This window comes from Macrobrachium rosenbergii, chromosome 48, assembly GCF_040412425.1.
Source record: "Macrobrachium rosenbergii isolate ZJJX-2024 chromosome 48, ASM4041242v1, whole genome shotgun sequence".
NCBI lineage: Eukaryota > Metazoa > Arthropoda > Malacostraca > Decapoda > Palaemonidae > Macrobrachium > Macrobrachium rosenbergii.
Genome location: NC_089788.1, coordinates 7951303 through 7964293, shown reverse-complemented (window position 1 = coordinate 7964293; position 12991 = coordinate 7951303). Strand labels below are relative to the sequence as shown.

The 12991-nt window shown below is 37.8% G+C and overlaps 1 protein-coding gene across 1 annotated transcript; it reads right to left on the bottom strand.

The window, feature by feature from the left end:
- Nucleotides 1–261: 261 nt before the first annotated feature.
- Nucleotides 262–2557, bottom strand: LOC136831220 (carbohydrate sulfotransferase 11-like). Its single transcript, XM_067091237.1, has 2 exons — nucleotides 2163–2557; nucleotides 262–1569 (listed from the first exon to the last, which is right to left on the bottom strand). Exons 1-2 carry the CDS (start codon nucleotides 2319–2321, stop codon nucleotides 1057–1059), a joined length of 672 nt encoding a protein of 223 aa, XP_066947338.1. The 5' UTR covers nucleotides 2322–2557; the 3' UTR covers nucleotides 262–1056.
- Nucleotides 2558–12991: the final 10434 nt, after the last annotated feature.

Genomic DNA, 12991 nt, shown 5'->3' with positions numbered 1-12991 from the left:
GTCTTAATTTGACCAAGTGCCCATGCTGGGGCAAGGCCCACTTAACCTGTAACAACCACAACTTGACATACATTTGTATGGTCTGGAACCAACTGTATATCATCCACGTAATCTTTAAAAAATTTACATTATTTTGCCACTATCATCGATAGCGTACTATCCACAGAAATGCGACGTTTAAACGTAAAATAATAAAAAAATAATTATACAAAGGATATTGTCATGACCAGTTCCAACTAACCAGATAGTTTTTTAAATAGTTAATAAAGGCCGTTGACACCTATAAGGAGCAACTGAAACTTTTTTTTTATTTTATTTTATTTTTTTTTTTTACAAAAGAAGGAGTGTGCAAGTCAAAATGTTGTTTTCACAAGACATCTGACCTGGATTATCTCTTCATGGAAAATAGCATGTGTATAAGATATACGATGCATAAAATATACATTTATCTTTTTTTTATGCTGTTCAAGTATCTTTTCCAGTGACTGACGAATCTGACTAGCATAGACCATGTATTTATCCGATAGGGATCACTTATCGATGGACATGTTTACGTAGGCCTATACTCGTCCAAGTTTGACTTTCATCATGACGATGAGTTGTGAGATGAACAGTACTTCAGCAGATGGTGACACCATGAATTAGGTTTTTCTTTATCTTGGGAAGAATTTAGCCTGTTCAGTGACTCCACCTTAATACCATTGTTAGAATTTTATAGATTTTTCTTACTCTTTACTAACGACCAAAGACGCAAGTGACTCAGCGGTAGAGAAAAATGGATTTATTAGCATTTTAGTGAAAGGAGCATTAAGCTAAACACCTCCCTCCTTTGCGTATATTTTCATTGTGGACTATGAGAAAAAATCTTGAGTATTTTGTGGTTACATAGGATTGTTGATTTGAGATATCTTGAAGGTAGTTCAGTGCCTAAGAGAGGTTACGTTATTGTCATGGTGAAAAGAGGTAATAGAATAAGTAATATCAACATGAACGTAATATTTGTCACTCTTTTAAAACATATGAGTAGCTCTGAAGTGTGCAATGTTCTAAAATCCATCATTTTCGGCGCTCTGGCATATCATACCCAAAACGCAAGAAATCACTCCCAAATTCTTTGATGAGTCCATCTATAAGTTCACTACTAAGATTTTTCGTGTATTTTTCGGCAAGAGACGTCGTAACTGTTTTCTCACGATTAGGGTAGTGCAAGTTTGCCGGGGCCCCGATGCGTCTAAGAAGCTTCTCTGCGTCTTCGTCAATAGACTCAAGCTTGAGGATGACGTCATAGTTGACTTGGCAAGGGCGGCACAAACTTTCGTATGAAATCCAATGCTCGTTATACTTGCCTTCACGTGTGAAAGTAAAGCTCAGAAATTCTTGCAGCGTGATGTCTGCAAGCTGAGCACTTTCTCTTTGCTTTTTGACGAAAGGGAGGACTTGCTTTTGAAAAGGCGCCGTGCCGTGTAGGTAGTGGATTTTGTCAAGGTAAGCTGAAACTAGTCGCTCGATGGGATTTCTCACTACGATGAACTTTGTATAAGATTCCATCTTTTTCATCACGTCATCAATCTGCAAAGAGGATGATTGATATCTTAATGAAGAATTCAACTGTATCAACTTTGCTTTGGAAATTTATTTGCAAAGAGATGGACATTTTTCATTTATCCCAGTCATGAAAGGCTAAGACTGACACCACGCATATATTTGCTATGCTGCTGTATATAAGGGAACGGATATTGTTTCTCTCCTTTCGCTGAAGCGAGTAAAGTTCCTCTTAATGACAAGAGGTCTTACTTCATAGAAAAAGATCAGAAAGTTCTAGAACTTTTCTGCAATCTTGCCTTTCAGTTACATAAATCAAATGCTAAACACCAGGCGCTCCATGCACCATTGGGATGTGTTCTGTTATCACCAACCATATGGGGAAAAATTATAGACCAGTCTCAACTTCTTACGAGAAAAACGAGAATGCATTCGACCCACTCTGTTGCTTTACTATGACATTTTTTTAGTCGAGTATGATTTAATATCATAATTGATAAATGTGCACAAAAAATCTGATTGCAAAAGCTTTTAAGAAGAGGTTTCAGGCGCCAAAGATTGGACGCATTGTAAGATACATTAGAGGGGTCGTTGGGGGTGGGGGCATCTGAATAAATTACCTTCGCATTCCTGTGAGCTAATTCCATTTTGCGAGTGAAGCTGTGTGCCGTCGAGCGGGAAATGTCGTCAACGCTGGTAGCATTGGTGTCGTCTCTTAATACCATCCAAATTCGCTTCCAGTTTGAACACCCGATCTGTGGAAAAGTGTCTGCCACCATTTTGAAAGTTTATTTGCCCCGAGTGTGCGCCATTGCAGTCCGCACCAGACTCCCAATATAGGCTAATATGTTTGCAAGCTGTAGGCCATACTCTTTAGACCGATGTTTGTCAGACCTCATGTGCTAATGAAAGTTCATGCAGTCATTCATGTCTGAGTGCCTGCAGCTGGCACTAAAGTAGGTCACAATGACAACGGTAAAATCGAGCTGAATGACTTACAAAAGTACTTTGAATAAATAGGACACTTCCATTTACATAATCCATAACGGTCAACTACAACTTTGAAATAGTTTCACCTTGGCATACTACTCCCACTCAGATAATTATATAGTTGGCAAAAGATGAATGATTTTGACATGAAAAAAATTCGAAGGCTGTATAAAGTTTACCGGCTTCTTAAACTTTCTTCCACACGAGTTACTTAAGAAATAAAAAAAAAAGTTTATATTCACTGATATCTAAGCTTTTTCTCCCACCACAGATTGTCCTATCAGGCGTTAGTACTGTAGAGTTTCGTAGAGGCCTTACTCCATATGGGATAGTGCCGTCAGCGCACATCACGTGTGGTGCACTGTAGGCTTTACCGAAGAGTGTCCATGGTGTCCCCTCGGCCCCTTGCTGCACCCACGTTTTAACATTTTATTATACATCCAATCCCGCAACTTTTCCGCAGCCTTGCCGTACAATCGCTAGCCTTAATTTCTTATTTATTTATTATCTGGATCTCTGTATCTTGTTGTCCAACTACTCCAACTTAATCCTTTCACTGTCTTGAGTTCTGAATGTGCCACAGTGCTTGGCTAGATAGCCTAAACTTCATAAAATCATAAAATCAGTCATGGAGGCTATATGTAGCTTGAATGAATAAAGCCCTGAAGTTTTGAATACATGAACCCTATTCTTAGCTTCTTTGATATTATTTGTAAATATTTTGCTTTTATGCTGGAGGTTGCTTAACGAGTTAATGGCCTTTGATAAACATATGTGTAATGATAATGCTCACGGAAAGTTTTTTGTGCATGAAGTTGCTAGCCTGGTGCCCTTCTCCAACCCGACCCTGTCGCCGGCTGTGACTCAGCACAGACAATAAAGTACTACATAATTGCCTCTCTGCTGAATTAGAGTACCAAAGCTCTAGTATACCTTGTACTTTAAATAATCTTTCATTTTGAGAAAATGTTGTATTTGACTTTGAGAAAATGTTGTATTTGACTTTCGGGTGTTTATTTTGTTCTTGCATAACTTTGTGACCAATCAGTTGACTTTAAGTCCCTAAACAAGTGGGGTTACTACTACTACTACTACTACTAGCGGTAGAAGTAGCAGTAGTAGTAGTAGTAGTAGTAGTAGGAATTTTGTCTGAAACAGCTCCCTTGTTCGTTCTATTTCGCTTTTGTTTGTGCGTGTTTAACCATATCTCCTGAGGTGTGCCTTGAGCAGTGCATTGTAGACAGCACTGGAAAATCTAGCTGTCCAGTGACTTGACCTCCACCTGCTTCAACAGTCTCCACTAATCTAAGGACAAATCCTAAAGGGATGGGCCTAGAAAATGTGACTCATTGCTTTGGTAATGACCACCAGAATGATACCTTTGGAATGTAACAGTATATAGCGCGATGATTATCATCCACGAGGAGGTGTTCCCTCAGATGATGGTCTTTGATGAGCAACATCCTCAGCGTCTCCGACTTCTCACTTCTGTTGCAGAAGCTCCTTAGTGTCTCCCTCCTCCCCTGTTGCTTCAGCTCCCACTTTTCTGTTATAAAGATGATGGAATGGTTATTGAGTATTGGCTATTGATAAAATAAGACCTTTATTGTGGGTAAGTCGTGGTACAGTATATTGTTAGAAATGCGTTTAAATTTGGAAATGCACTTAAAATTTGGAAATGCACTTACAATTTGGAAATGCACTTACAATTTGGAAATGCACTTAAAATCCTCACGCTTCCTAGGACGACTGTTCTTATCGGTAGAGGAAATTCCTGGATTTACACACGATATAGGGTCTTATTTTATCTTTGTCTTTAAGAACGTGGCTGTTCTTTATGGTTTTCATAATGAATATTCTTTGATGCAGAATCATTTTTCACATATGTCTTTATTAGTGACGTCAGTTTTCAATTTATAATCTTACAACGAACATCATCAAAACCAGATCTAATTTTTTTTAACGTGAAGGCTTATGGGGCTGTCATCTGAACTATCCATTTCAGGGACCGCAAGTCATCGTTTTTCTCAAATATCTTTCAAACTAACTATTTGATCGAAATGGTACTCTGACACAGTGCACAAGACGCCTCCAGCTAATTTTTGGTAATATGTTACATTGTCAAATGGTGTTTGCTCTTGACTTTTAAAGGCAAATTCGCATGAGTCAGCAGGCCTAAACTACCTAATCGAACGTCTGCTATCCCCCATAAACAGGAAAGGGGGGGCGGAGATGGGGAGGCCAGGAAAGTGGGTTGATGGAGGGATGGGGAGGGAGGGACGGGATGGGGATAAAGGACGTTCGAATGCATAGTATGGCGGTGCTTGGCAACACCATTTAAGTCAAGAGTAAACGCCTTAAATAAAACCATTTGACAATGCACTCTATTACCAAAAATTAGCGGGAGGTGTTTTGTACACAGTGTCAAAGTACCATTTTCATCAAATAATTAGTTTGAAAGATATTTGAGAAAAACAATGACTCGCGGTCTCTGCAATGGATAGTAGTACTGGCCCATCGTTTGAAACAGAGTCATTAGGAATTATTAAAAAACTTTGTTCAGAAATGCCTCAAATGCCGAGGTTCACATTTGTTTTTCAAGAGAATTGATGCACAAACACATCAGTTTTAAAAATGATAAATTACCATCTGTTGAGGATTCCTCGTGCTCTGCATATCCACTGGGCTGACTGAAACTAGAGGAGGAATAGATTATAGAAATGGTAAGTCATGCCTTTATTAATTACTTAAAGAGTTATCAAGACACACCAAGATAAAAAAAAAGTTTTTTTATAGACCAGTGTTTGTTACTTCTGATGGGATAAATCTTGAACTTTTGCTTTGCATAAACAATCTCTGTTCTGATATCTGAACTCATTCGCTAATGAAGAGTCAATGATTTGTTTTGAAACATCCAGATTCCAGACTAACAAACTACTTTGAAGTAAAATGGTGCTCTTCTAAAAGATTGGACCCAAATAAATGAATAAACCAATTATATATATTATATATGTATACAGTATATTGTATAATATATATACATTTGAATGTATGTGCGTGCATAGTCTTTGCAACCAAAACTGTGGAACAAAAGTGTTGGCAGAAAGGAGAGGAAAAAACAGGGAGAGAGGGAATATGAAAAACGAATTTAATGGCAAGTAAATGAGATAGAAAAGAAACGATATGATGAAAAAATATAATCGCTAAAATAAATCTCTGCAGAAATAAGTAAGCAAAGGAGTTGCGTATGAAAGGAAAAGGAGACTGAAGTTTTCAGGATAAGTTGCTATAGCAACGAATACCTTTGTTCTTTAAATGAATGATATTTCCGGGCTAGAAGTCACTGAAATTACCAAACTTTACTGAGGATATTTAGGTGTAAGTTAATCCTGATGTACGTAGGACAGTCTTAGCCCAAGCTTGATTTTTTCTTTACTAAAAAGAAAAGTTTTCCCTTAATTTTAAGAAACTGACACAACGACTAGTTTACGTTCTTGGAAATTCTAAGGAATACTGGTCACTAAGCCTAAAGTCATAGTAGGATGTGCGCCTGCGCTCGTGCACCTTACCTGAACAAATACACACACGAAAGCAGAAGCCATCCACTCAGAACAATCCATGCCAGTTTCATCACGAAACAAGTTTCCGTCATGAACTGTCCCAGTGAGTGAATATTTGAGTCCTCTATGCCTGTGGAGAGCAAGAATTATGGGTAAGTAGGCGGTCTACCCAGGGGATCAAATGTGTTTCGCCGTGTTTAGTACTAGCCCCTCGAGGATGAAGTGCGCTTAGGGACATTTGGTCCACTAGGGGCTAGTACTAAACATGGCGAAACAGTGTAGAAACACGCAGGTAGACCGCCTACCACAGTAGCACCGAATTATGATTAAAAGTTTTTCTTTCTAATCGTTTGGTGTTGGTTGACTAATAGGCCTACAGTATCAGAGGAAAAGTATATGAAATCCCATGGAAATCGTGTGACGATCTGTACGTAGGTCAGACTGGAAAATCGCTGGAAAAGGGAATAAAATAGCATAGAATGTGTAAGACATGCACAGAACAGCTGTAATTCTCACTCATGTAAGTGAAAACAAACATGCCATCAGCTGGACAGATTGACAGATGCTGGTTTTTTCATACCATATGCTGTAAAAATTATAAAAGAATCTAGTCTTGTAAAATAAAGCTTTTGTAAGAAGGTAAATATCATCCTAGGAATGTACAAAGTTGATCCATCTTCAGGAAAAGACAGGATTTGTTAATGGAGCCCTGACCTCTGTCCCTTTCCCAGTCAGGGGGGAACATTTTCTGTGTGTAACCATCTGCGTGTTCATTTGTTCAGTCACTCTCACGTATACATGATTTAGAATTTTACCTCCTTGCATCAGTCCTCTGGAATATATTTTAAAAACTAAAGGCGAGACTGGTCAGGATTTTACCTAGAGTTTGATTTTTCTCTGTGGTACATCTGTGGGTGAGCGCGTGCACACACACACACACATATACTTATAATACAATCTACTGGTCACTTTTTACCCGGTACATGTGACTGTGATAGCCACAATACCTTCTTAGCTGTACGAATTCTTCACACTTTTTGGATAAGCTTGTCATTACAAAGGCTGATATAAATGCAAGAAATATGAAGTAATTCTGACGTCCAGTAGGGAATCGAACCCGCATCCTGAGTAATCAGAATGACGTCATGTGGTCAGGTCGGCAACGTGACCTCGTTCGGGTTACTCGGGACACAGGCTCAATTCCCCCTACCGGCCCATCAGAATGACTTCATATTGCTTGCATTTAAATCTATATCTTCTTAGTGACAAGCATATCCAAAATGTGTGGAGAATACGAGAAGTTAAGAGGGCATTGTGGTTATCACAATTACACACACACACAGTATATGTATGTGTGTGTAATTGTGATAACCACACACACACGCACACAGTATATATATAACACTTACTTTCCCTTATTTTCACAACTCATCTTTCTTTGAATCAGACTCTGCATGAATTTCAAAAACACCACCTGCTACTGTAGCCTTCCCACCGGACAAGTGCCGGAAAAGAAGAAGAAGAAAGCTTTGCGCCATGGCGCACCAAAGAACTGTAAGGGTGCGGACCATGGAATGTCAATATCATGGAGTGGTGGTCTCTCTGCCAACCGCATTGAAAGATCGGTCCATTGAAAAAACAAGTCATCATTTTGATTTTTGCCCTTTCATTTAATTATCATACAGCTATTATCTTTTACAAGCACGTCAAACATTATGCTAATGTGTTGCAACAAGTTTCCGATGTCATTTAAAGTGGATGGATTTCCTCCTGTTTAATAGTTTTGAGAGAGTTGAATTTTCCACAATGGGGCCACTCTTCTTCCGGTACCATAATTTCTGTGAATATTCTAAAAGGAAAAATGTACCATTGACCTCCGGTACTTTTTTTCATGGAATGAATGTCTGTAAATTGGAGATATTACCAGAATTGCTTCATTTTTGAAATCTCCTTCTTCTTCTTATTATTATTATTATTATTAGTAGAAGTAGTAGTGCATAGGAAGTATTTACTGAAATATATACAGTGTAAAATCACTCCACATATTCGACCCATAGCATTCAAACGTAGGCGCTCATGACACATCCGTAACGGATACTAGGCATATTTGTAAAAAAAAAAAAAAAAAGAGCAGTACGTGACAAACATAAGTCTAAAATAAGTCTATGTCAGAACTGACAGAGATGGCAATTATCGGAATAAAACTGAACACATCGCTAATAACTGGTATGGACATCAATAAGGCATCGCTAATATAGGGGTTATTGTTAAAACAGCTTCTTTGATACGTTTTCTATTATATTCAATGGGCTGAATTTATCTGTCCAGTCTGTTGCAGCAAGTTTTGGTGGTTCCTGGTTTGTTTACCAGTGATTCGCCTCTTCTGGTTTTCTTTGTAGCCCTTCGTCTACTTCTTCTATCTTTCCTTTGTTGAACGCAGGGGCAAGCGAGTATGCAATCAATCCCACTTCTCGAGCAAGACTCACGAGCGAATCTGTGAATGGTTTAATGAGCTTTGCAGCAGATGTTTTTAATGATATGAGCTCAGTTCTATTTTTGGGGGTGGGGATGATCTGAAGAAATATAGGCCTATATATATATTTTAAATTTTCATGAGTGTTTCTCAGTCTAGTATCGTCATGAACATCTTGATTATCAGTTAAATCAACGTCGCATTAAAACATTTGCAGTCAATTAGAATAGCCTGTACGAGACTATAATCTAAAGTGTAAACACCTGTATTTTGCTTTTCAATCTAAATCAACACCTGTGCCTGCGGATTTTTTCAGTCATTTGATATATTCATTTCATGACGCTTTGGGATCTAATACCTGGGTTAGATTTAATAGCCGTTGTAGCTGTTCGTTTCCAAGAATATTCAGACTCTGATAAGTGACTACCGAGTTCAAGTCATTATATTTCCATTTGCTATCAATTATTTGTTATCTTTACACCGTTTTGTAGTTTTCTGTAAAAGAAAACTATTGTGCCGGCTTTGTCTATCCGTCCGCACTTTTTCTGTCCTCCCTCAGATCTTAAAAACTACTGAGGCTAGAGGGCTGCAAATTGGGATGGTGATCATCCACCCTCCAATCATTAAACATACCAAATTGCAGCCATCTAGCCTTAGTAGGTTTTATTTTGTTTAAGGTTAAAGTTAGCCATAATCGTGCATCTGGCAACGATATAGGCCAGGCCACCGCCGGGCCGTGGTTAAAGTTTCATGGGCCGCGGCTCATACGGCATTATACCGAGACCACCGAAAGATAGATCTATTTTCGGTGGCCTTGATTATACGCTGTACAGAAAACTCGATTGCGCCGAAGAAACTTCGGCGCATTTAAAATTTTTTTTCTTCTTATATCACCAAAGCCCTGTCCATGTATAGTCTCCATAGGGGTGCTAATGCTGTCAGTGCAACTCATGTGGTACACTGTAGTTTTTGCTAAAGGAGGTTTGCCGGTCCCGTCGGCACCTAGCTACGCCAACTTTTAAACAGGGTACTCTGTTTAAACATCTGGTATTTTTTTTTTTTTTTTACCGTAAAAACTTCGATATTTTAACTGCTATTTTTGATCCTGGAGAGCTTCGGACGGTTAAAACTTTCCTTCCTCATGTGTTTCTAGAAAATTAAAACCTCAGCCAGAAATATTCTCATATATTCAGATATATTTGACAGCTGCTTCGAACTTTCTGGTGGCATTTGCGCGTAAACGAACATAGGATAGACGCATAAACAGCTTAACAGGCAGACACCTGGACGCCAATCGCACAACCCTCTTGAAAGAAAAAAATTATACTTGGCGCTGTCGACGAAAATCGTTCTCATAAAGAAAAAGTATAATAAAAGAAGAAGAAATCAAAGATATGATAAAAAGTCTCGACAGAGTTCGGTGATGCAACGTTTTTCTCTTAAAATCTCTAGTAGCACACATGTACACACACCATGAAGAGAAAATTAGTTTCTATTTGGAGCGTGAGTGAAGATTACCTTTCGATTAAGGGTCACACTTGCATATATTAATGTTTAATTATCTCGATATCAAACCAGAGTTTTATAAAAATGAGAAATTAATATGTCACGAGTGCGAGATCGTGGCAAGAAGAGTGACACTAGTTCCGGGTTTGAGTCAAGTACGAAATCTCTCTCTCTCTCTTGATCACTGTTACAATCACCCAACTGGTGAATCATAGACGAACCTCTAGTGCAGAAAACCTCTACAACAATGGCAGCTTCATGTACCTACACAGAAGACTCACCAGCAGCATATCGAGGACATGACTCTACATACACATTGCAACACACTTCTATCTTGCCCTTGCCCTTAGGATGCCGAGGCTCTTCGTTTCCAGTACCTCCACCCCTTCCTCCCCTGTTACTCTCCATTCTTTCCACACGACCGAACCATCTCAAAATACTGACTCATTCTTTTACCTTCTTATACCACAAGTACTACACTTTTCTTTTATTCACATTTGAGAATGTACTGCTTCTGTTATATATATATATATATATATATATATATATATATATATATATATATATATACACACACACACACACTTTGTGCTTGTGTGCGTAAACTTAATGAACTTACGTATGTGTAAATTATTATTAATAGAAATTTTAATTCAATGGTTAAATGTTAACTGTCGTAATGTAAAACATTAATTGGTATTCATGACACTTTACTGTCGACAGGTAATTTACGTAATCGTCACGGTTGCTATACGTCTGTCTTTTGATTTTCAAGTAGAGTGGTGAAAATACAACATGTCTCTGTTCAAGTCCTATTTTCTTTAATTGAACTTAGGAGAGTTTCAAAGGATCAAAGGATAAGTCAAGTATCTCTCCGTTAAGTCTGATTTTTCATGGCTTTTGGATTCTTCATTGTCTCATTTTCACTTTCTTCTTCTTGTGACTTGCCTTTGTTAATGCTGGCATAGTCTATCGTTAGTGCATTTGCAACAGACCTTGGGAATCTGGTGTGGACAGCGATGTGTCTCAGTGAGCACGAGAGAGAGAGAGAGAGAGAGAGAGAGAGAGAGAGAGAGAGAGAGAGAGAGAGAGAAAGGGTTTATAAAACATGCTCAGTTTTTCTAGACCGTGGTAACATGGTTGCTTGATGTTGATTCCACAGGTGGCGATGACGCTGAATCAATAACTGCTTCCGAATCTAATGTCGTATTCATCGCATTCCTTAGTCTTGATGGTTATCTGGATATCTTCATCCGTTATCCTTCAGGAACCTCAGTAGGTTTAGGATGAAGGATTCCGGGCTGGAAGGGAAATATGGCCGAACCGCTAGGCCTAGGGTGGAGAATGATGCAATTCATTTTCTCTCGAATTTAACGGATTGCAGTATCATTCAAAAGTGTTGTGTGCCCATTACCTTGATTTTTTTTTTTGCTGTTTATTTATGTTATATATTCCATCTGTCTTTATTACTGTAGTTTGTTTTATTTTTCATTTTCGTCTCCCACCTTTTTTTTCCACTTACTTGATGTGAACATTCTATGATAGCCTTGTAGGTTCGTTCTGTATGGATATTTAAAAATAGGTGACAAACTGATGGACAAGACAAGTGTGGAAGAGGTAAATAATAACTAACACAAGTTCGGTAGGAAATCAATACGTGCAAATAATATCGTTCAAGCAAACAGGAAAAAATCATGAAATGCATAGGTCCAATATCATAAAAAAGATGATTAGAGTATTTTCTTACTTATTGAATGGTCCTGTAATTATAGATAATGTGAGTAAAATATTCAAGTGAAGGATAGGTAACCAATAGTATATACCATACCTTGTAGGCTAAACGCTTTTTTCCCCTAACAACAGGAAGCTGACGTTTATTTTGAAAAAAAAAAACACCACTTGCAATAACATGAACGAAGCTTTTGAGAATATCTGGAATCTAAATTCAAACTTTGACCAGCACCGTAATCTAGTAAATTATTCCCTGGAAAATAATGAAATATAACGATGGTAATAAGTCCTCGTTAGATTCTACGTAATACAGCTATAACCGACAGTTAGACCAAAACTAACCAAAAATTTAATAGGTAAGCATTTTCTGGTTTCAAATAAAAAAAAAAATTATCCAAAGCATGGCAACAATAACGATGAACCAAACGCTTCCAGTTGCAGGTCATCTGACCTGACAATTCATATAAAATAAAACATTACAAGTTTTACTGCTTGATGCTAAGATAGTTTATTTGGACAAGTGCATCCGAGTTGTAAGAGAAATGAAAATTCACATCTTATTCATTGGATCATTCCTTCTTGCAGAGGATGCAAGCAGTGCACTCTTAGTATTTTATTTATAAAAAAAGAAAGTTTTGTTTTCCGAGGTGGTGTAGGGAACGATGACATAGTCATTTTGTCTGATCCGTGGTTATTAAAATAAATAATGAATAATAATGATCTCTGGACCTTCTGAATGATACTTGATAGAGAAGGAAAATGATCCATATTCACTACGAATGGTAGGATTTCTGGCAACCATATAAATGTACTAGAACAAAGATGGACCCTGGGGACAGAGGGGTGATGCAATTGTTGCCACTTTTTGCAGTTATTGCGTTTGCCTCTTTTTTCCCCCCCCTGATGAAATGATGTCGGGATAGCTGTGTTTTTTAAAACAAAAATTGCATTTTTTACTTCAAATACATGACCACACATACCTTATGACACATTTCCTTATTTTAAAATAAGCGGCATAATGGAAACAGACATTAGGGAAATATTGTGAGGTTAAGCATATTTAATATATAAAGAAGTAGTTGATGAAATATAAGCAAATAATTTAGATATTAATAAATTAATTCATAAGTTATAGTAAGCTAATACCTTATCTCTTAGTTTTAATGAAAAAATAAATAGTATTACTAAC